This window comes from Nyctereutes procyonoides, unplaced genomic scaffold (genome assembly GCF_905146905.1).
Source record: "Nyctereutes procyonoides isolate TBG_1078 unplaced genomic scaffold, NYPRO_anot_genome, whole genome shotgun sequence".
NCBI lineage: Eukaryota > Metazoa > Chordata > Mammalia > Carnivora > Canidae > Nyctereutes > Nyctereutes procyonoides.
This window is the reverse complement of record NW_026575126.1, coordinates 21314633-21338744: the sequence shown is the minus strand read 5'-3', so window position 1 is coordinate 21338744 and position 24112 is coordinate 21314633. Positions and strand designations below refer to the sequence as shown.

General features: G+C 33.7%; 1 protein-coding gene across 9 annotated transcripts in view; it reads left to right on the top strand.

Moving 5' to 3' along the window:
- Window positions 1-24112, top strand: part of EVI5 (ecotropic viral integration site 5) — a 197235-nt gene that overhangs the window by 116686 nt on the left and 56437 nt on the right. For all 9 annotated transcript variants that reach the window (XM_055340087.1, XM_055340091.1, XM_055340092.1 and 6 more), the window contains 5 exons: window positions 139-273; window positions 2940-3080; window positions 4168-4326; window positions 14041-14187; window positions 22005-22100. In XM_055340087.1, the coding sequence (XP_055196062.1) occupies window positions 139-273; window positions 2940-3080; window positions 4168-4326; window positions 14041-14187; window positions 22005-22100 (678 nt within the window). The remainder of the gene's footprint in view (window positions 1-138; window positions 274-2939; window positions 3081-4167; window positions 4327-14040; window positions 14188-22004; window positions 22101-24112) is intronic.

Genomic DNA, 24112 nt, shown 5'->3' with positions numbered 1-24112 from the left:
GATAAACTAAAAGTAGTGGGGAGATCAGACTTTTACATTTGATTGCTCTTAGTAACTGTACTGTGTAATTGCATTTATTTTTATTGTATGTACATGTTCATACTTTATGAAATTTCATTATATGCCTATAATTTGTAGCATAAATGCAATTCCAACTACAATGAAGATTTTGTGCTGCAACTAGAGAAGGAATTGGTCCAAGCCCGTCTGAGTGAAGCTGAGTCTCAGTGTGCACTAAAGGAGATGCAGGATAAAGTCCTGGATATAGAGAAGGTGAGAACAATATAAATACTGTCATTCCCAAATTAGAGGAGACATGTGATAGATGTACTTATTGAACAGTTAAATTGGACTTGGTGTTTTTCTACATTGGAAACCCTACACATTAGTTACCATAAGAGAAAAGGAGAAAGAAAATAAGCTTCTCACTTACTCTTTGTTGTTGCCATACTACTCAAAGCCCCTTTTTTAAGGGTTTAAAAAAAAAAAAATTGGAACGCTTTTAGAGGAAAGCAACCACGGTAATTTTGAGATGATTTAATATTTAAATGAAACTTAGGGGTTACATATTAATGTTTGTCTTCAAATAGTATATCTTTATCTGTAAGAGATAGGATATGAGTAATACATAAACACTTCAAAAAAAATTTCATCCGAGTGTTACTGTTAAAAATTTCCAAGCTACTATAAGCCACCTCAGGACATATGGGAAGATCTTAGCCTGAAGTGTACTTACAGAAGCTAATTTACTTCTTTTCAAGGTTATTAAAGAACTTTAAGGATTAGATAAGTAATAGAAATAGAAATGTTAAAAAAAAAAAAAAAGAAATGTTTTTAGGTTTCTCATAGTTTTCAGATTTGAGAGTCTGTGTTCTAGATCACAAACCCTGAATCTCTTTTTTTGTCCTCTATAAAATCACTGGTGGCTTAGGCTCTTTGTTCTTTTTACCAGGTAGTATCTAGCTATCAAATCAAAGACTTATAAATAATGAACATGACAGCCTCAAGTTGTTCCTGTTTCTTAATGAAATAAAGCAGGGTGTAACAACCATCAGTAGTGGAATAATTGGGGCGCCTGGATGGTTCAATGGTTGAGTGTCTGCCTTCTGCTCAGGTTGTGATCCTGGATCCTGGGGTCGAGTCCCACATCAGGCTCCCGACAAGGAGCCTGCTTCTCCCTCTGCCTGTGTCTCTGCCTCTCTCTCTGTGTCTCTCATAAATAAAATCTTAAAAAAAAAAAGTAGTGGAATAATTTTGCTAGAGATCTGCTTGCTATTTTTATATTATTTTTAGAGAATTTATTTTCCTATTTGTTGAGAAAAAGGCAGCAAGAGAGTTATAAAAAATGCATAAGAGAATATTTGGTTTCTAAGTTAGGAGTACTCTGCGTACCATAATGTAGATAAGAATCTCAATTTGTTAGTTTTGAGTATGTGGTAGAAAGAAATGTCATTGGCTCCAACTTAGAAATGGAGTTCTTAAATAGGTCTGTTTGTATTCATATTATAGAGAGGAAATTAGAAGTCTTCATGCTTCCTATGGTTAATTTCTTCTTGCAGGATTCTCTTTTTATGCATATACAGTAAATTTCTGGTATTCAATCGAGAAAGTATTTATAGTCCACCGTAAAAATGTGTAATTGGCAAGAATAACTTTATTCATTATCTCTAGGAGCTAAAATCTTCATGTCCTACTGTGAAATATTTTAGAGTTATAAAATTTCATAGACTCAGTGCTTGAAATCTCAGTAGTACCCCACTTTACCCAAGGAGCTTTTACTGTGGCCTAATTTAGGATCTGTTGGTCATAGCCCAAAGCAGTGTAATAGGGGCTACCCTGTATCTAGGCTGGGTCTTTCAGTGGAGTAAGAGATCTTGTACTCTTTAAGCAAATATGTAGATCACCTTAGTATTAATTTCTTAATCTTGATATAAATAATAACTAATGTTCAACGATTTTATACTCCTTTCCAAAGTGACATGTTGAGAAAATACGTTTTGTATTTTGTATTGTACACAATCTATTTTACAAATAGATTTTGGACTATTCTTTTCTATAAGTCTTTAAAATATAAGTGATGTTCATGCTTTGTTTGGAGTCCTAATCGGAGGTTAGTAAGCTTATTGCCATGTTAAAAACATTTTAATTATGTTGCTTCAAAACTCTGATTACTGTTTTCTTAAACAAAGCAGTTAGACTTTTTGTGTCCTCAAAATTAAGTACAATTGCCCTCATACATTCCCAGTGGGAATGTAAAACAGTACATCTGCTTTGGAAAAGTTTGACAGTTTCTTAAAAGTTAAGTGTAGAATTAGCATCTGGTCCAGCAATTCTGCTCCTTAGTATAAACTCAAGAGAATTAAAAATATAAGTTCACACAAACACTTTTACACAGATGTTCATAGCAGCATTTCCATAATAGCCAAAAAAATGGAAACAATCCAGATTTCTGTCAACTAATGAATGGATAAATAAAATGTAGCATACACACACAATGGAATATTATTTGTCAAAGAAAGGGATGAACCTTGAAACATGATAAGTGAAAGAAGCTAATCATAAAAGGTCAGATATCATGTGATTCCATTGTTATGAAATGTTCAGAATAGACAAATCCACAGAGACAGAAAGTAGTCTAGTGGATGTCAGGGGCTGAGGGAGGGGAAATGTGGAGGGACTGCTAATGGGTAAAGGGTTTCATTGTGGGGTGATTAAAATGTCCTGAAATTAGATCATGATGATGGTTGTACAATTCTGTGAATACTCTTAAATCCACTGACTAGTGTACGTTAAAAGGGTAAGTTTTATTGTTTGTGATTTATATTTTAGTAAAACTGTATAAAATTAAATATAATTATGTATGGGACAAAATAGTTCTTACAGCATATGTTTTATTTCATTCTTTAAATTTAAAAATCCCAAATTTTCTCTTGCATTAGAGAAACAACTCTTTTCCTGATGAGAATAACATTGCAAGGCTTCAGGAGGAGCTCATTGCTGTGAAACTGAGAGAAGCAGAAGCTATTATGGGATTGAAAGAGCTGAGACAACAGGTCAAGGATTTAGAGGAACACTGGCAGGTATATCAGTATACTTTGTGTGCTTTTAAAAAGCAGGTGAAGCCTAAATGTTTAATTTGTATGAGTTTGAAGTGCTGATGATCATCATTAGGATTTGAGTTTAAAGTGAAACTCTTTAAATGCAAAAACATGAAGGCATTTATAAATTGAAAGAACCTTTAAGCTGTTTCTTCCTTTTTAATTCATATAATTAAAAAGATAAAATAGAGATCAAGTCAAGTTGTTGTTATTGTACCATTGTGATTTATGTAACTTCTTCTAATGAAGAGAAAAGAAAATTTTCCTTTATATAGGACATTTTTCTGTTGATATTAAATCCATTGGTCAGTATGAAACAGCAGGATGACACCAATATAAATTTGTCTATACATTTGTAAACTGTTTTGAAAATTGGTTGTTTCACAAAATCAGGCATTTATATGCCCACAGATTTTTACACATATGAGGAAAAGTGCTGATAAGGAACCAAAAAACAGAATCTAGAAGCAGGAGAGGAAAATAAAAAACACTACATATCATTTCAGATTAGTGACTTTGGTTTGAATTTGGGGTAGGGTTACCTCTAGCAAAGATTGAAATTAGTCCTTGATATTTCCACAACATTTTTCTTTTTTCCCAGAAGTATCAGGCAGCAATAAACTGTAAATTAAAAACAAAACCGATCCTTCACCATGGATACTTTGAGAACATTTCTAATATTCCTTAATTCATGAATGGCCCTGTTTTTTCTTTTCTTGGGATTTCATTAAAAATTTGGAAATCTGTCATAATAAATTTAGGGTGAAAATTGTGTTCTATACAATGATCCACAGTATAAACAGATTTGAACTATATCTGAGCTTGTATTTCAGGTCTGCCACTTACTGGCTATATTGACCTTTCTGAAGTTACTTAATCACCATTTCCATTTTCTGACCTGTATAATGAAGATAATAGTACATAACTATTAAAGTTTTCTGGGGATTAAATAAAATAATGTATATATAGTGCTAAATATAGTACTGGACATGAAATAAGTTCCAGGAAAGTTAGCTCTTATTTTGATACTGGGAATATTTGTTGCAATATAATTTTTTCTGTCTTTTAGCGCCACTTAGCTCGTACTACTGGGAGGTGGAAAGACCCACCTAAGAAAAATGCTGTAAATGAGTTACAGGATGAACTGATGACCATTCGACTTAGAGAAGCTGAAACTCAGGCAGAAATAAGAGAAATTAAACAAAGGATGATGGAAATGGAAACACAGGTATGATGGGAAAGCCCAGTACCTTTAAAAAATGGCCATTAGCGTGGGGCACCTGAGTAGCTCCATTGGTTAAACTTTGGACTCTTGATTTTGGCTCAGGTCATGACCTTAGGAGTACAGGTGTGGAGCCTTCTTAAGATATTCTCTCTCTCTCTCCTCCCCCCCCCCCCTTAAAAAAAAACGTCATGAGGAGGTCAAAATTTATGCACAGGTTATATCATCTCTAGAATAGATGTAGAATAGATATAAAAGATGGATATATGAAACTGTCTAGACTATAATTTCCTAGCCCAAATGAAAATGGCTAAAAATTGTAGTCTTTGATATCAGAGATTTTAATGTTTTCTTTGACCCAATCGGCAAAGTTTAAGCAAGTCATAAAACTGTATTTAACTTGTTGCCTTATTGCACAAGTTGAGAGGAAATATTCATGTAGAGCAAAATTTCTCAACCTTGATTCTTAAGATTTTGAACCAGGTAATTCTTTATTTGGGGGACTGGCCTATGCATTTTAGGGTGTTTACCAGTATCGCTGTCCTCTACTCACTAGATCCAATTTCACTGTACTCCCCACCCCAGGTTGTGATGACCAAAAGCATCTCCACATATTGCCAAATGTCCTTAGGGGACATAATTGCCCCTGGTTGAGAATAATTGGCATAGAATATAATGTGAATGATGCTTCCGTATGTGTAATGTGGTGACTCTGAGCAGTTAATTCCAAAATTATACTTCTTTTTTCTCAAGTCTCCCCTTTCTGTAATAAATTCTATCTTAAATATACTTGATTTAAGATCTGAAAAATTCTTTTAATGGAACTCACTTGCATTATAAAGTACATTTGATTTTTATGTGGTACATTTGTGTGGACCATATTCTTTCTGTATTCTCTGTAATGTTAGTTGGTTTTCTAAGTACTTAGTCAGTAGGGGGCATAGTTAACTCACGTATCATTCTGTATACCTATAGGTAAAATTGTCTGAACTTGAATATGGTCACACGAATCTGTAAATCCTTTAGGTTAAACAATATACCTTGTTTTACACTGTTCAAAGTTATTTTCTTGAATTTTTCATTATAATTAAAAATAACAGTAAAATTTCGAAAAGTAGAAATCTAGCTTCTGGGACGCCTGGATGGCTCAGTGGTTGAGCATCTGTCTGCCTTTGGCTTATGGCATGATCCCGGGGTCCTGGGGTCGATTCCCACATTGGGCTTCCTGCATGGCGCCTGCTTCTCCCTCTGCCTGGGTCTCTGCCTCTCTGTGTCTCTCATGAATAAATGAATAAAATCTGAAAAAAAAAAAAAAAGAAATCTAGCTTTTGTATTGGGAGGTTTTATTTCATAAAAGATTTTTATCTCCTTGTACACACATTAAAGATGCAATACAGCCTTTAAGCCTATATTCAGGGTTTTTATCGTTCTTTTTTTTTTAAAGACTTTATCTAATTTGAGAGAGATCATGAGAGCACACAGGCAGGGGGAGAGGGAAAGGGGAGAAGCAGGCATCCCACCAAGCAGGGAGCCCAAGGCAGGCTCAATCCCAGGACCTGGGGGGACCTGAGCAAAAGGCAAACGCTTAAATGACGGAGCCACCCAGGCACCCCTAGGTTTTATTTCAAAGTGGTGAACGAATCAAATTCACAAATATCGTTTTGAGAACTTTTGAATGCAAAGCACCGTCCAGCCATTAGAAAACTTAGCACATGGGAAATCAGGCATGCACAAAATATATTTATTATAATTCACTATATTACATGATGGTTGTTAAATAATCATTTCACACTATATGTAAATCAAGTCATTATTCTGTATACCTTAGACTTACACAGCAATATATATATCAATTATATCTCAATAAAATTGGAAAATGTATAATTTAGAAATTTGGTAATTAAAGAGTTCAATAGAAATTGCTACGGAAAATAGGAAGGGAAAATAAATTCCAACTAGACAGTTTAGGGAAAAGCTTGAGGAATTTGTACTTTGAATTGTACCTAAGTGTGATTTTGAATGGATTTTGCTGGAAGAGGAATGGCATAAGGCACTTTTTCCTAAATGCCAGTGCTCGAACTAGTGATGGTCCATACAGAGCATCCAGATTAAGAGATTTGTCCTTGTTGATACATGTAGTTTCAGTTCCTTAATTTTAGTGCCTTTTAGAAAATGCCGAGGAAGTACATCTTAGTTTATTGAACCACACTCTTCTTTCTGTGTGCCAGTTTTTGCTATTACAGATAGTGCTGTTCTGAACATTCTTGCACATATTTCCTAGTGGATAGCTCTAAGAGTTTCTTGAGGACAGATTTTTTTTTTTTTTTTTTTTAATACCATGAACCCCTTTGGCAGTCTGGAGCCTCGGGACTCTTTCTCAAAAATAATGGTTTTTAATGCATAAAGTAAAATACATAGGACTGCAAAGCAAACTAGTTATATTGAGGTACAGTTGTCAATATTACAGGCACAGAGATGTACACAACACATTCACATGGCTGGATTCAGGTTTTTAATATTTTGGATTTTTTTGTACCTAAGTTAAAATGTACAATTTTTCTTTTGGGGGAGGCTTTTTACTAGTTTCAATACAAAGGTTATAAAAAGCTTATGGAATTAATTGGATTGTATTTTATCTTTTTTTGTTATAGTTTATAAAATACTATCTAAGATTTGAATTACTTGTCACTTCAGTATTTACTGGAATCCATTCCTTTAAACAGTGTTATCTTTTTGTTTTGTTTTGTGTGAATAGTAACTATCAATCCTACTTACTGAAAAGTTACAAGTCTTTTCAGGTTTTCTGTTTTTTTTCTTGAGTCTGGTTTGGTAAGTTAATGTTTCCCTTCCATTTCATCTAAATTTTCAAATTTATCACTTAGAGTTCAGAGTAGTTTTTTTTTTTTTTTTTAATTTTTTATTTATTTTATGATAGTCACAGAGAGAGAGAGAGAGGCGAGGCACAGGCAGAGGGAGAAGCAGGCTCCATGCCGGGAGCCCGACGTGGGACTCGATCCCGGGTCTCCAGGATCGCGCCCTAGGCCAAAGGCAGGCGCCAAACCGCTGCGCCACCCAGGGATCCCTCAGAGTAGTTTTTAAAGAAATATCCTTTCTTTCTACTGGATCAATATTTGTCTCTTTTTTCATTTCTAATAGTGTTTATTTGTGCCTGTGTATTTTCTTGGAAAGGCACAGAAGTTGACCATATTTTTTAGAAACTTGCCATTTTTATTAATATTTCTAAAGACTGGGGGCAGCCCGGGTGTCTCAGCTGTTTAGAGCCTGCCTTCGGCCCAGGGCATGATCCTGGAGTCCCAGGATCGAGTCCTACGTCGGGCTCCCTGCATGGAGTCTGCTTCTCCCTCTGCCTGTGTCTCTGCCTCTCTCTCTGTCTCTCTCATGAATAAATAAATAAAATCTTAAAAATATATATATTTCTAAAGACTGGGTTTTTAGTTTTTGTTGGTACTCCATGTTAATACCATTGTTTTCTGTATAATTTAGTTCTATTCCTTATATTCTTTTATTATATGTTGCTTGGGTTTCATCTTTTTCCCCTTTCTTTGTACTCCTATTATGTTTTCTTTTATTTCCAGAAGTATAGATTTCTGGTTCACTTCATTAGTAGTTTATGTCATTATGTTAACTAACTTGCTTTGTTGTCACAGAATGTGGTCTGTAGAGTCTTACATTAGATCAAACTTCTTAATTATTTAATGTATCTTAAATATATTTAATGTATTGTTTGTATTTTCTATATCCTTCCTAGTTTTTGTGTGTGTCACCTTATCTTTGAAATACTAACTAGTAGATATTTTCTGTTGTGATTATTGATTTGTTTATTTCTCTTCAGAATAATAATTTTTTTGGCTTAAAATATTCTGAGCCTCTTTTAGAAGGACATACAAATATATAATTGTTATTTCTTTTGTGGTAAAATGTATCTTACTATATGCTAATCCTCTTTATCCTTCATGATGCATTTTGATTTAGTCTGTTCATCTTAACATAGTTATCTAAGCTGTTTGTTGTTTAGCATTTGCCTTAATATATCTTTTTCCATCCTTTAAATTCCAACCTGTTAATTACATTCTGATGAACTTCATATAGGTATGTATTTTTAAAAATCCAGTCTGACAAATAATCATACAACTCTGTGAATATACTAAAACCACTGAAGTATAGGTACACTTTAGGTGAATTTTATGATGTGGACATCCCAATAAAGCTATAAAAATGCAGTCTCGGTCTCTTTTAGCTGTCATGTGTAGTACATGTTTGATGATTCAGTTTGGATTAATATCTATCAGCTTGCTGCCTATCCTCTCTTTGTTCCATTATCTGTATTTTTTTTCTTCTTTTTTCTACTTTCTCTTGGGTTTTGGGCATTTATTATAATTACGTTTTATCTCCACAATTGTCTTTATTTATACTCCGTACATTTTTTTTCTTTTTTACTAGTTTCTCTAGGTTTTTCACTATACATCTAATCAGAGCTTCTTCAAATAATATTGTACCTTTCACACGTAATAAGGACCTTTCAACAGTATATTCCCAGTTCTTCCCCCTTTCTTTGTGCTATTGTTCTCATATATTTTACATATAGTCAACCATGTCATGTGCTACTAATTTTGCTTTAATCATTACCTTTCAGAGAAATTTTTAAAATTTTTAACATTTTCCCTTCAATTATTGCATTTTGGCATTTTATTTTTTTGTATAGATTTGCGTTTCTGTCTGGTGGCATATTCTTATTGCTTAAAGAACTTCCTTTAACTTTTTTGTACTGCTGGTTAGCTGGCAGTACCTTTATTTCTTTGGGAAAGTATTTCTTCAATTTTAAAATGCATATTTGCTGGATATTGTATTTGGAGTTGTTTCTTGTTGTTTTTCTTCAACGGTGTAAGTTATTCTTCTTGTCAGAAACCATGCAAGCCAGAATTCTGGTTTTCTTCATCTGCATGTAATGTGTTTGACCCTCTGGTTACTCTTAAGGTTATCTCTTGTTTTTAGGAGCTTAAAGATGAAATGACTTGTTTGTTTGTTTGTTTGTTTTCTGCTTTGTTTTTATCCTGAGTTTCTTGGCCCTGTGTATTTGTGCCTGTCATGAAACTTGAAAAATTCTTGGTTTTTCTTTCTTCAAATATTTCTTCTGTCCTATCCATACTCTTTTCTCCTTCTGGGATTCCCATTACACATATGTTAGATTATTTGATATTAATGGTAGTTAATGGTAACTCTTGGATGATCTGTTCTTTTTTTCCCCCTCATTATTTGTTCTTTTTGCATTTCAGTTTCTATTGACTTAAATATTTATACTGACTTATCATTAAGTTCACTGATTCTTCCACTCTGTGAGTTGTCTAATGAGCCACTGAAGGCATTCTTCACATCTACTACTGTGTTTTTTCATTTCTAGCATTTCCATTTGATTCTTTTAGTTTTTATTTCTCTGCTGATAGTAACTATGTGATCTTTCATGCTTTTCACTTTTTTCTTAGAGCCTTTAGCATATTAATCACAGTTATTATAAGTTCCCTGTCGGGTAATTTTAATATCTGTGTCATATGTGAGGCTAATTCTGTTGATTACTTTGTCTCTTGGTAGTGTTTTGTTTTTTCTTATCTTTTCCTATGCTTTGTAATTTTTTGTTGAAAACTGAGTATCTTGTGTAGGACAATAGACATAGGTAAGTAGTTTTTATGCCTGGAAATGGGCATACCTTTTCCTCTGCTAGGCCTTTAATGTGGGGGATTTGAGTTAATACAGTCAGGAGTTGGGCTGGGTTTGAGGTTTGTTGTTTCTGTGGTTACCCTCATTGCACCACAGGCTTCAAATTCCTCTAGCATGATCTTATTTTTAGAATGGGGGCTGGTTTGCCAGAGGGTTTTCTTAGTGTCTTTAGGTCTTCCATTTACACAGCACTTCAGAGAGATTCAGTATTCAGAAGTGTTCCTCTATTACTTTTTACAGGAGGTTGGAGGGGCAGAAGTGTTGCCCATTTTTCTAATAAAGCCTCAGTCTTAGGCTGCATAGTGTCCCTGGATCTAGAGTGTTTGACTTTCTTGGTGCTCCTGCCCTACCACCAGCTATAGTCCTAGGTCCACAATATCGTCCTGTCCCTTCCTCACATGTAGTAGTTTCTCCAGTGCTCTAAGGGCAATAGTGTTTTTTGCCCCATTTCAAGCTTATGTTCCCTAGAGGAGACAAGCAAGGTTTAATGCTCCTTTCGCATTAGCTGTTATTCTCCTCCCTCAAGCCTGCGCAATGGAGATCTCTTTTTCAAGACTCTCATCCATCTTTTTTGTGTGGTCCATGAAGAAAAAGTGTGTAAGAGCTTGTGAACTCTCCTGCTCCCTTAGGCTCCACACTCTCTAGCCAGTCAACACTTGGTCTCTACCAATTTGATTATATTCTGGCTGAATTATTTTTAACAGCTTTTGGCTTCATCTGTCTTGTCTGTCCTTATATTTTAGGGATAGTTAATTGCCTTGTGACCTCATCTCTGATTTCAAGAGAAGTCATGAATTTCGATTTTGGCTTCTTTTTTTTTTTTTTTTAATTTAAAGAGTGAGAATAATGCTCTTTCTATTCTACAACCACATCAGGAATCCAAACTCTTTATTATGATGTATTTTAAATTGTTTTCTTTTTTTATTCCCTTTTTTCTATTTTTTCCCTCCTTTTTTATTGGATTAATTTAGATGATGTTTCTTTTTCTGCTACTGGTTTGACTTTTATAATTCCTTTTCTGTTAGTGTTTGTTACCTATGTAATAAAAAAATAAAAAATGCTCACCTGACTGAACAAAGTTTGATGTTGATAATTATCCCCATCTTCCTTCTAAGTTATGTAAAAGGGCCTTGGAAGATCTTCATGTGCTCTTCTTTCATTTTCCAATCTTATATCTTACTATTATTGTACATCTTTTTTATATCTCCAAATTACGAGACATTATTGCTTTGTGGAGTCAGTGCTTATTTGGATTTGTCTGCCTGTTTGCTGAGTTTTTGCTCTTTTCTTAACAGTTTTCTTTCCGATTTCAATCATGAGTTGTAAAGTCTCACTTTCTTAACAGTAAATATACTTTTTTCTCACCTTTATATGATAGTTTATTTGAATACACTAAAGTAGGATGAAATTTAGTTTTTTTTTTTTTTTTTATTTACTTATGATAGTCACAGAGAGAGAGAGAGAGAGGCAGAGACACAGGCAGAGGGAGAAGCGGGCTCCATACACCGGGAGCCCAATGTGGGATTCGATCCCGGGTCTCCAGGATCGCGCCCTGGGCCAAAGACAGGCGCCAAACCGCTGCGCCACCCAGGGATCCCCCTGAAATTTAGTTTTTAAAGCACTACAGAGTTTTCCTGTTGCAATGTCTATTGCATATTTCACTTTCCCTTTTCACAGATACTCAGTTTTGCCCTTAATTTGCATCTTCGTTAGCATTGTTTTGTTAAAGTGTGTCTTAGTGAGGGTTTATTTGTATTTATCCTGTTTGGGACTAGTTGTGCTTTCCAAAATGTAGATTCATATATATATCTTTATCAGTTGTAAAAATTGTCAACTATAGTCAACTCTTAGACAATCATTTCTTACCTTTTTCTTTGTTTTCTGTTTTATCGTGAAACCCCCCCATTGGGTGTATTTTGTACCTCCTTACTCTCTTCTATGTCTTCTGACCTCTTCTGGAACACTATTTTTTTCAGTGTAGCTAATCACCTACTTAACCCTTTAATTTTTAAACATTATTGGCCACATTAACTTCTAGAAATTGTATTTGATTATTTTTCAGATTTTCTAAATGTGGGGTTTTTAAAAGATATTTATTCATTTAAGAGAGAGAGAGAGCGGGATCCCTGGGTGGCGCAGCGGTTTGGCGCCTGCCTTTGGCCCAGGGCGCGATCCTGGAGACCCGGGATCGAATCCCACATCGGGCTCCCGGTGCATGGAGCCTGCTTCTCCCTCTGCCTGTGTCTCTGCCTCTCTCTCTCTCTCTGTGACTATCGTAAATAAATAAATAAAAAACCTTAAAAAAAAAAAAAAGAGAGAGAGAGAGAGAGAGCATGCATGCATGAGTTGGGGAGGAGCAGAAGGAGAGGGACAACTGACTGAGGCCTCTGGTGCAGGGCTCCATCCCACAACCCTGAGTTTATGAAGTGAAACGAAATCAAGAATTGGAAGCTTAACCAATGAGCTACCCAGGCGCCCCCAAATTTGCTAAATGTTTTTTGATAATTAGTTGTTCTTTGCTTAGGTTTTTGCTCTCTCTTTTTATGCCTAATAATTTTAAATATACTATTTCATATAAGTCCTTACATGATTATTTTCCAACTAGAGTTTTTAAAAAATTTATTCTTTTGTTCTGTTGTCTACAATTTCTCACTCATTGTCAATTTTCAGTTTTGCTTATGTGTGGAGCTTTATAATTTTGGGTCATAGACTTGTATTGAGGGGTGGAAGGAAGAGTTCTCTCTGAGAATTCTTTGAAGCTTATGTTGAAGGTATGTCCTTCTGAAGTATTTAGTGGTAGGAAAGAAGACCGTAAAAAGAAGTTGTGGAACATTTTGAATCTAAGCACTAAGTACTTGAGTACTAAGAAGTTCATTATTTTGTAGATAGGAAGATGAATAAAACTAAAGATGAAGAAACTCAGAAGTGGTAGAAAGTTTTGGACCTTAAATCTATTCTATGATGCAGATTTTTAAAAATCAAGGCAGGGTTGTTTTTATTGAATGAGGTAGAATAGTTATAATAATGGTAACAACCAAGAATTTATTAAGTATCTGTTTAATTTCAGACATTATATGAGACTCCTTTCATAAACTTTTCTCATATGATTATTAAAACACAGCCTTTAAAGTCAAGTAGTAGTTTCTGTGCTTATACCAGTGTACTGAAACTTGTTGGGATTAGATAAGTTTAGCAAGGTTGAAAAGCTGTAAAATGAGGATCCAGATTTTCATCTTTGGTTATAAAATCCCTACTGTTTCTTTCAGACCCCTAATAGAATATTTTGGGGTTAAGAGAAACAGGCTACGTGAAACCTACATGGGGAAACTACCTCATGTCAGCCAATTTAAGGCCTATATATATATTTTTAGCATGTTCTATAATTGTAACACATTAAGTAGCTAGCATTGAGTTCTTTCTATATATTAAGCTCTGTTCCATGTAATCTCTCATTTATTACTGAAGACAATCAAATGTGAAATAGGAAGTATTTTTATATACATTTTTCAAATGAGGAAATAGACTCAAATATTATAACTGGTTTGCCTAATCATCAGACAAAAAGTCAGAATTCAAGACCAATTCATGCTCCATAAAAAGACTGTTCTGTATGTTAGAGGAATATAGAACTGCCTATGACAAATTTCATGACACCAAGGATTTTACAGTTCAGTATATGGTGATGGTACTTTTCAATCCGTCTGTGCTTTCTTTTGGAAACTGGAAACATTCTCTGTAAACATTTTTAAAGTTTGTAGATATGTATTGTATAAACAGAAAATTAGGAAGAGTTTGTAATATGGACCTTAAGTATTCTTTTGGATGACTTGATTTTTAAGCATGTTTTATAACTTTTTTTTAGTATTGAACTATTAAATAAAATTCAACTGTAACTAATAATAATAGCATTTTATAAAATAGGGAGATAGAAATTTGTAGGTTTTTTGGAGTCTTTAATGTCTGAGTATTTACATTTTTAATTATTAGAATCAGATCAATAGTAACCATCTTCGAAGAGCAGAACAAGAGGTGATCAGTCTACACGAGAAGGTGCAATATCTTTCAGCACAGAACAAAGGACTGCTTACTCAATTAAGTGAAGCAAAACGCAAACAAGCAGAGATTGAATGCAAGGTAAATATATCAGCTACCTATTGTTTTTGTCAATGTAATAATGCCTTTTTGTTTTGTCTCTTCGTTATTTAAAACCAAATAAAACCAAAAAGAGCTAGTTTTTTTCCCCCCACTTTTCCTGAACTGGGTTTAGTGGTTGCTTTCAGACAGGGTTAGCTCATCTTGCTGTGAGGTGGATTTCAGGCAGGAAACCTCATTTTCACCCACTTGGTTAAATGCCAGTGTAGGAAATTAAGTTAAACAAGTAGTTGAAAATTGATATCTTTCTGCAATTTTTCTTTTGACTTGTAACCTTTTAAAAGAAAAGCTTTTAAAATTGCAACCAAAAATATAGGTGATTTAGAGAGGTGTGTGAAGTGTTTGGATTTATAAAGCATCAAAAAGTATTTGAATGCAAGTAAATTTTTTTTAAAATCAATTTACAGTACAACAGTGGTGAGAGAGTAAGGGGGATAAGGAGTGGGGTGGGATGAGGAGGGAGTGGAAGGAGAGAAAGTGAGTGTTAGAGAAAGAAATAACTGAAGAGATGACTACGGTCTGAGCATTAGAGTAGATTACTGAGGACTAGTTATGGGATTTTAAAAATAAACTAGATATCCATCTTTTCATGATAGGACAGCAGGAATGATGCTCTTTAAAGATTCCAGCCTTATTATTCTATGATAAGAAATAAGACTTTCAATGGTACATATGAAGCTGTAATTCCATCAACTTGTTCTGGTGTCATTAAAAACCAAGAATGAAGCTTGAGTGGTTTATCAGTGTCACTGAAATCCAGAGATGAAATTACATCCTAATAAATATGCATGGCTGTTGCAATTTACACTGACAGAAATCTGTAGGCAGTACTGAAATTTGTACTAACTTAAAATTAGTCCCTTTAGAAGGATATGACTAATTTAAAAATAAAATTATGTGACATGAGGTTATATCAGTTTGATTTGCCCTTCTAATATGTGACTGAATTTTCATAATGCCATATTGTCTGTGCTGATTTATTTTTAATAAAGAGCTAAACTTAGTCTTTTTTCATTATTGGTGTAAGTTTTCCTTAAACATAGGTTGTTCACATTGTTACTGGATTTAATATTCCTTCTCAAATGCTTTAGCACCTTTTAAGCAAAGTGTTCTTTGGAAATAATCTATGGGATTTGCTGATAAAAATATATATTCTTTTAAATTTAACTAATGGACTCAGATTCAGAATTTTAGAAAATTTTAAGAACCATTATGAACTTTTATTTAATTTTTAGCAATTCATTAATAATTCTGTGAAATATGTTACAGATGCTGACTTTGATATCTCCCCGTATTTACCCTGTGTATTGATTTATTCAATATTTTATAATACCTTTTGGCAGATTTTGAGAATGACCAGTGTGTTCATTGTTACCGTAGCACCTAGTACATTGTAATTAAGTATTTTACCTTGTTACACTTGAACAGTTCAGGAACAAACCCTAACTTTTTCAAGGAAGTTAGTCCTTCAATTATAGAAACTCTGATTCGTTTTCATTCAGATTTTTTTAAAGATTTTATTTATTTGAGAGAGCACGAGTTGGGAGAAGGGGCAGAGGGAGAGGGAGAAGCAGACTCTACTAAGCAGAGAGGCCAACTCAGGGCTTCATCCCAGGACCCTGGGATCATGACCTGAGCCAAAGGCAGGTATTTAACTGAGCTGCCAAGAGCCCCTCATTTAGTTTTATATGATTATAGTATAATTTGTTGATAAATAATTATTAAATTTCATTTTATTTTTTATTTCATTTATTTTTCATTATCAGGATATTGTTTTTAATATTAATGTTATTTCCCCCTCTATTACTGAATTTGAATGTTTCCACTTAAAGGTGAAAATAGTAAGTCTGTCATCTCCAATATGAAAATTCAAAACACTGAAACCCAAGCGTTTCTCATAAATTTCACACAAATTCATTTGAATGGCAATTTATAGTTTTTATTTTATCCCACTTCGTATAGATATTTATACTTTATGGTTTCTTTGTGTTTAGCATTGAACATAGTATTTCATTATGGATGCTGCCACTGGATCATATTAATGTATGGTTTATGTACCTTATTATTTTTCTAAAATCTAAAAATTCTGAAATTCCATGACATACCTAGCCCCCAAGATTTTAGTAATGAAATTGTGGAATTTTCTATATAAATCTAAGTTTGAAGATTATAGAAAGATTTTATATTCTCTGGTTCTATATATATATAGATATACCAACATAGATCTGTATATATCCATGAGAAAAGATATATTAATTCATATATAAATTTGTAAAATTGTATGATAAGTGATTTTAAGTGAAGAAAATAAAAATATTTTACTTTGATTATAATATTGTACATATATGGAATAATGACAGGAAGGGAGCTGGAAGAAAAGAAATCTGGTGCTTATATGTAATATAAACTTAAATACCTTAATACATACACATTTTTTCATAATGCTTTGATTTTTTAATTTGAGTATAAATGAAAGCATTGCTCACGCTCTTTCCCCTTTTATCTCATTCTCTTCCTGACTCTACCACATACCCCTTCTTTTATTTTTTGCTAGGTAACTGCTTTTATTATTTTCTGATACATCTTTTCAGAGTTTCTTTTAGGCAAATACTATAGAGTAAAAGTACATAATTTTTCTTTTCATTTTCTTACATGAAAGTTAACATACTGTATGTTCTTCTCTTTGCTTTTTTTGTCACTATGTTTTTATGTAACCATGTTTTGTAGAACTTTCAATATCAGTGTTTCAAGAGTCTTCTCATTAGTTTCTAAGGTACATTGTTTTCCATTGCATGGATGTACTTTAATATACTTAGTAACTGGGTCGTTGTTGATGGGAATATAGATTTTCCCAGTGTTTTGCTGCCATAAGCAGTGTAGTGACTGACCTTGTACATGTATAATTTCAGACACATTGAGTTATATCCACATTCCTATGGAGGTAGATTTTTGGTTAGTGGGTAAATACATTTGTACTTTCATGAAATTTTGTTAGATTACACTCCTTAGGATTGTACTGTTTTGTACTCTGACCAAGCGGACATGATAGTACCTGTTTCTCCATTATGTTACTTACAAAGCATAGAGCCAAACCTTTTCATTTTAAATAGATATAACTTGCTTATTTTAGGACAGTGATTCTCAAGTAGGGATGGTAGGAGATGAAATTATGAGACTTCAAAGAATAATGGCATCTATTTACATATTTGTCAAATACTTAGGCAGCCCTTATTTCTCAGTCTTAGAGGTTCTAGGTATTCAGTAGTGAAGAAGATGAGCACAACGTTTATTGAGACAGGAAGTAAAAAATACATAAGATCATTCCTAATGATGTACTCTAAAGTGGGAGGTAAGGGGAAGTGGTGGTTAAGATGGAATGCCAGGTGGTGATTGTGAAAGCTGAGAGACATGAAGAATAGGAAAGAAGCAGACATATGAAGAGCCAGGGGAAGATCCTTGCAAGAAAAGGGTCACAAAATTTAAGATCCAGAAGCAGGAAAGAAGTTGGTTGTTGAGTCTTCTATAAAGTGAGAAGCTAGGGGCGCCTGAGTGGTTCAGTGGGTTAAACATCTGCCTTTGGCTCAAGTCATGATCCCCAAGTCCTGGGATAAAGCCCCATGTCAGGCTCCCTGTTTGGCAGGGAGCTTGCTTCTCCCTCTCCCTCTGCCTCTCTCCCCTGCTCATGCTCTCTATTGCTCACTGTCTCTCATAAATAAATAAATAAATAAATAAATAAATAAATAAATAAATAAATAAATAAATAAATAAATAATCTTTTAAAAAATAAAGAAAAGCTAGTAAAATAAAACCAAGGAAGTAGGTTGGAACTCCATTTCTTGCCATGTAAAATTTTAGAGTTCATACTAATGAATTTGGGTTTACTCAATGAGAGGCCACTGAAAGGTTTTAGGCAGGAAAACTATGATTTTTTTTTTCTGTTTTGTTGTATTTGCTTCATTTTTTTTTTTACTTTTGAAATATTTTTGTTTACAGAAAAGTACCAAAAACAGTACAGAGTTACCATATACCTTTTAATCAGCTTCCCCTAAAGTTAACATCTTACATAACCACGATATATTTATGAGTACTAAGAAATGAATAATGATACAATATTATTACTAAACTATAGACTTTAGTTAGATTTCCCCATTAGGTCTCTGTCTCCTCCAATCTGTGACAGTTTCTTAATGTTTTCTTATCTTTCCTTACCTTGATTATTAAAGAATACTGGTCAGGTATTTTGTAGAATATCCTTCAGTTTAGGATTGTCTGTTTTCTCATGACTAGACTGAGATAATATATTTTATGAAAGAGTACAGAGTTGAAGTGTCCTTCACAACATATCATGTTAGAAGACATATATTATTAATATATCGTATGGTTAGTGCTGTTAACCTTCATCATTTAAGTTGATGTCTGCCAGCTTTCTCAAACACTACAGAGTTTTTTTCCTCTGCTACTCTTCTTTACAAGCAAGTTATTAAGTCCAGCCCATAGTCCAACAGCAGGCAGGGCTGTTAAGTTATACCTCCTCAAGGAAAGAATATCAAAGAATTTATGGATGCATATTAAAACCACCACAGTAATTAATAAATATTTGGGGGGAACTATTTTGAGGCCGTGCAAATATCTGTAAAGTTTCAGCAATTACTTTTAGCATTTATTAAGGGATATTGCTTATAGCAATTAATGTAATTATTTTTTAAAAGAACACATATACCACTGGAGATAGGTTTGAGGTAGGGTTTGAGAGAGATTTGATATGAAATCATCAGGAAATAGTACAAGACAGAGGTGCTAGCTTGGGCTTAGATATTAGCATTTAAATAAAGAGAAGTAGATAAATGTACAGTCTGTTTTTGTAGAGAACCAACAAGACTTGGTGATTAGATTGGAGAAGGAGAAGATTAGGGGAAGCTTTGTTTTTTTTTTAACTTGATTAACATAATTTTGTATGATTTATAATATATACATTTGTAAGTATTATGAATTTATATAATTCAGTTTATATATACTTATATAAATAAAAGTTTTACTTGATATAATTTTTACACACTGTTAATTGTATAAAATTAGTAGAGTATAAATGTATTAGTTATCTATTACTATTTTTAAAATTACCTCTAAAACTTAGTGGCTTAAAATAACAATAAGCACCAATATTCTAGAGTTTCCATGGGTCAGAAATTGAGGAGCAGCTTATCCAAATGGTTCTGACTTAGAATCTCTAAGGAGGCTGCAGTCTTCCAGTGGCTTAACTGGAGCTAAAGGATAAGGTGTTTTAGGTAGCTCACAGGCTGAAAGTTGGTGCTGGGACTGTTGGAGACATTACTGCCCTCAAGGGGATTTCTCTTAGTAAAAGATTTAGACAAGTACACACACAAGCACAATGCAGTATGAGTAGTGCTATGATTGAGGAGGTATACAGGGCATTATAATGGGAGTTTAGTGTTAGGGTAATCGTTCAAGAATGGCTAACTGAGGAGTGATTAAAGCATTAAGACTATGTAGGAGTTAAGGAATGACAATAGAGCTCACTGAAGAAAGGGAATAGAATGTGTGAAGAGTAAAATGAGAAGGAACAAGAGGTTGCTTGAACTAAAGTTCATTGTAGCTAGAGGTAAGTGTCATGAGGAATACTGGTAAGATACAAGGCTAGAGAAGTGAATAAGGAGTAAAATCACATAGAATCTAGTTTATCAATATATAAGGACCTGAGTCATTATCTCAAGATCTGTGTGGAGTGCCATAAAGTGTTTAAAATAAGGGAGTGACAAAATGAGATTTGAATTTTATGAAATATAGACACAGTGGTGTGCTGGTGCCAGCCAGGAAAGGCTTATAAGAACCAGTTGTTAAATTTTCAGGAATTCTGTGACTCACTTATTAAAACAGCCATATTAACAATTAAGTTATATAGCATAATTAAATTATGGTAGAACAAAAATAATAAATACTCAAACTTCATCATTTCCTACTTAGTTTTTACATTTTACCACTATCTGTGCTTTTGAAGTTATTTATATCTCTTGTATGGTGGAAATAACCATATAATAGTTTTCTACTGCACATTTTTTCCCAACTCAGTGTTCAGTAACGTATGTTGGTATCTTGAAAGGAGCCATTTACATCGTAAAGGAGGATTTACATCATATTAGTTGTCAAACTATAAATCAGTGCTGGATTTATTATTTTGTAAATTATCTAGACCAAATGTTGGGAGACTGTAGCTCATAGCCCAAATCTGTTTGGTTGCATGTTTTTGGAAATGAAGTTTTATTGGAATACAGCCTTGCCTCTTTATTTATATATTGTCCACCTTCACACTGCATTGATGCTAGGTAGAATAGTTGTGATACATGGTATGGTCCACAAATCTAACATATTTACTACCTGGCCCTTTAAGGAAAAGCTTTTGACTCCTGTGCTAGATTTTTAAATGCAGGTTAAAGTTAAAAAAGGGTTGTTTCTTCGACCTACACATTATGAATAACACAGAATTTTTAAGGAAATTTTCTTTTAGTGTTTGATTACTATTGCCAGAATCAACAAAAAAACTCTCTCTTACATTATTAACAAATGTGTGAAATTCTAACATAAGTCTTCTTTGTTTCACTTTTCATCTTCTAACAAAAATACTTAACATTTATATCAAAACTTCACTTACTACTTTTTCAACCATTGATGGCTTATGGATACAGTAGTTTAGAAAAAAATCAGTGAAAGCATTCTGTGAGAATATTGTGACTACACAGAATTGGCAATGAGTATTTTTTCTCTTATTATCTGAATGTTCTGTATATGCTATGTATCAGTTTATATTAAAAAGTACAATAACCTTATGCTTGAACACGTATGTGTATACACACACACTCCCTCCAGGAGAAAGCTGTTAGACATTTACTAGCACAGCAGTGGGTATACATGTGACCATATGCAAATTGGCAAAATATTTAAAGCAGTATTTGCTTAATGTCAAGCAGCAATATCGTATCTGAGATACAAAAATAAATATGAATTTTTATTTGAAAGTTTATTACACTTCTAAATTTGGTATTCTTAGAAATTTTGGTATTATAGTACTGTCAGGTGCTAAATTTCTCCTAAGATCACCATGCTATACATTTTTTATATGAATAATTGCTAACTTTCAACTGAAGTTAATGGAGGAGAAAAATATTTTTGCATACCTACTTTGACATATTTTCTTCATATTTTGTTATTTCTGGATCAGTATTATTTGTCATAAATATTGTTGAATAGTTTGGGGGTTTTTCTTAGTGAAATTTTGAGGTGGTAAAGTTAAGTGCTATGCTTTTCCTAGGAAGTTTAGAATTATAATATAATTTTTATTTTCTTTTGTATATTGTAAATACTCATTAACATTTATTGCTTCAGAAAGAATATAATTTTAAAATATTATCTAGCTAATATAGTCTCTCAGTATCCATAGTCTCTGTTAATCTGTTGTCCTATTTCAGTGTTTGAAAGGTCTCGATATTTGTTCTTGCATAAAAAGTGAGCAGCTTTCATTGTCACCAGTGATTTGAATTGTTTTAAATAAGTTCATTTTTAATTTTAGCTTTTTATGCAATATTTATTTATATGAATGCTGTTTATTAATGCTTAAAGATGGAATCCTATATATTCGGTCTTCATTTTATATCAAGTTCAGGAAATAATGGCACTTTTTCCTCTCATTTAATCATAGATCTATTTGTTATTTTTTAAATTTGAAGCAGGTTTTATTTTGACTTATTGCATGTTTTATTTTTGGTTTATTTTGTTTGCTGCCCTAGAACAAAGAAGAAGTGATGGCTGTGAGACTCCGGGAAGCAGATAGCATTGCTGCTGTGGCTGAATTACAGCAGCACATTGCTGAGCTGGAAATCCAGGTACCATATGAAATTAATAAAGTACACATAAAAATAATGCAGTAGTTTCTCTTTCCCTCTGCACCTGAAGAGTGATTTATTTATATCTTCCTCCTGATGACTGTGATTCTATTTTCAACACATACTCATTTCCAAGTCCTTTTTTTTATTGTGGTAAAATACAGCATAAAATTGACCATTTTAAAGTTTACAGTTCTGTGACATTCAAATTGATGTAAAAGTCTCCAGAACTTCTTTCATCTTGCAAAAATGAAAGTCTGCTTCTTGAGTATCACCTCATGCCCATCTTCCCGAACCACTGGAAACCACCATTCCACTTTTTATCTCTGAATTAGACTACTTCTAGTTACCTCATATAAGTAAAATGATATGGTATTTGTCTTTTTTTTTTTTAAGATTTATTTATTCATTTTAAAGAAAGAGAATGCACAAGGAGTGGGGAGGGGCAGAGGGAGAGAGAGAGGGGGGAAGCTGACTCTCCTGACCCACCAACCAACCACAGGGCTCAGTCCCAGGACCCTGAGATCATGACCTGAGCCAGGATCAAGAGTTGGCCCCCTGATTGAGCCACCCAGGTGCCCTAGTATTTGTCTTTTTATGACTGGCTCTTTTCACTTAGCGTAATGTCATCAAGGTTTACCCATGTTGTAATATGCGAAAAAATTTCCTTCCTTTTTGACTGAATAATATTCCATATTATATATATTCACCACTTTTGGTTAATTTATCCATAGGTGAATACTTTGGCTGCTTCCGCATTTTGGCTATTGTGAATAATGCTGCTCTGAACATAGTTGTGCAATCTCTTTGAATCCCTGCTTTCATTTCTTTGGGATTTACCCAGAAGTGGGATTGATAGATCATGTGGTAATTCTGTGTTTAATTATTTGAGGAATTGCTGTACTATTTTTCACAGCAGCTGCACCATTTTACCTTCTTGCTAGCCAATACACAAGAGCCAATACACCAACAATTGTTAATTTCCTGGGGTTTTTGATTGTTGATTGTTTTTCTATAGTAGTCATCCTAATCAGTGTGAAGTGGTAGCTCATTTTGGTTTTAATTAGCATTTCACTAATGGTTAGTGATGTTGATCATCTTTTCATTTGCTTACTTGCTGTTTGTATGTCTTCTTTAAAGAAATGTCTATGTGACTTCTTTGCTTAGTTTTTAATCAGGTAGTTGTTGAGTTGTAGAAGCTCCTTACATATTCTTGGTGTCAGTCCCTTATCAGATAGATAGTTGGCAAATAGTTTTTTTCCTTTTGGCGGGTTGCCTTTTTGTTTTGTTTTGTTTTTTGATGCATGAAAGGTTTATTTTGTTTATATTATTTTATTTAAATTCAATTTGTCAGCATATAGTAAAACACCCAGTGCTCATCCCATCAAGTGTCTCATTGATGCATGAAAGTTTTTATTTTTGTTGAAGTCCAACTTACCTCTTTTCCTTTTGTTGCCTCTACTCTAAGTCCATTTTTGAGTGATAGTTTACCATATTTGTACATTGCCAAAGCAATTTTCAAAACATTCAGAATTAACCATTTTGTTGTTATATGTCCTATTTCTTATTGTACAACATAAAGTAGTAAATTTGGGGGCAGCCCGAGTGGCTCAGCAGTTTAGCACCGCCTTCAGCCCAGGGTGTGATCCTGGAGACCCACGATTGAGTCCAATGTCGGGCTCCCTGCATGGAGCCTGCTTCTCCCTCTGCCTGTGTCTCTGCCCCCCCCCCCTTATGAATAAATAAATAAATAAAATCTTTAATAAAGTAGTAAATTTCTAATATGGGAAAAACATTATGTTTGAAATCTTATTTCTTCCAAAATGTCTCATATTCTATTCCAAGCCATAATACAGTTTTTGTTGCAACATCTAGAATTTTCTTCCCACTTGAAATATCCTTTGAATTAAAGTTTCAATTTAAAATTTGGTTCATTTCTAAGACTGATATATATTATAGCCTCATCTTTTGATCTGGGTCAAAAGTAATCATAACACACTGTGATTTGTGTA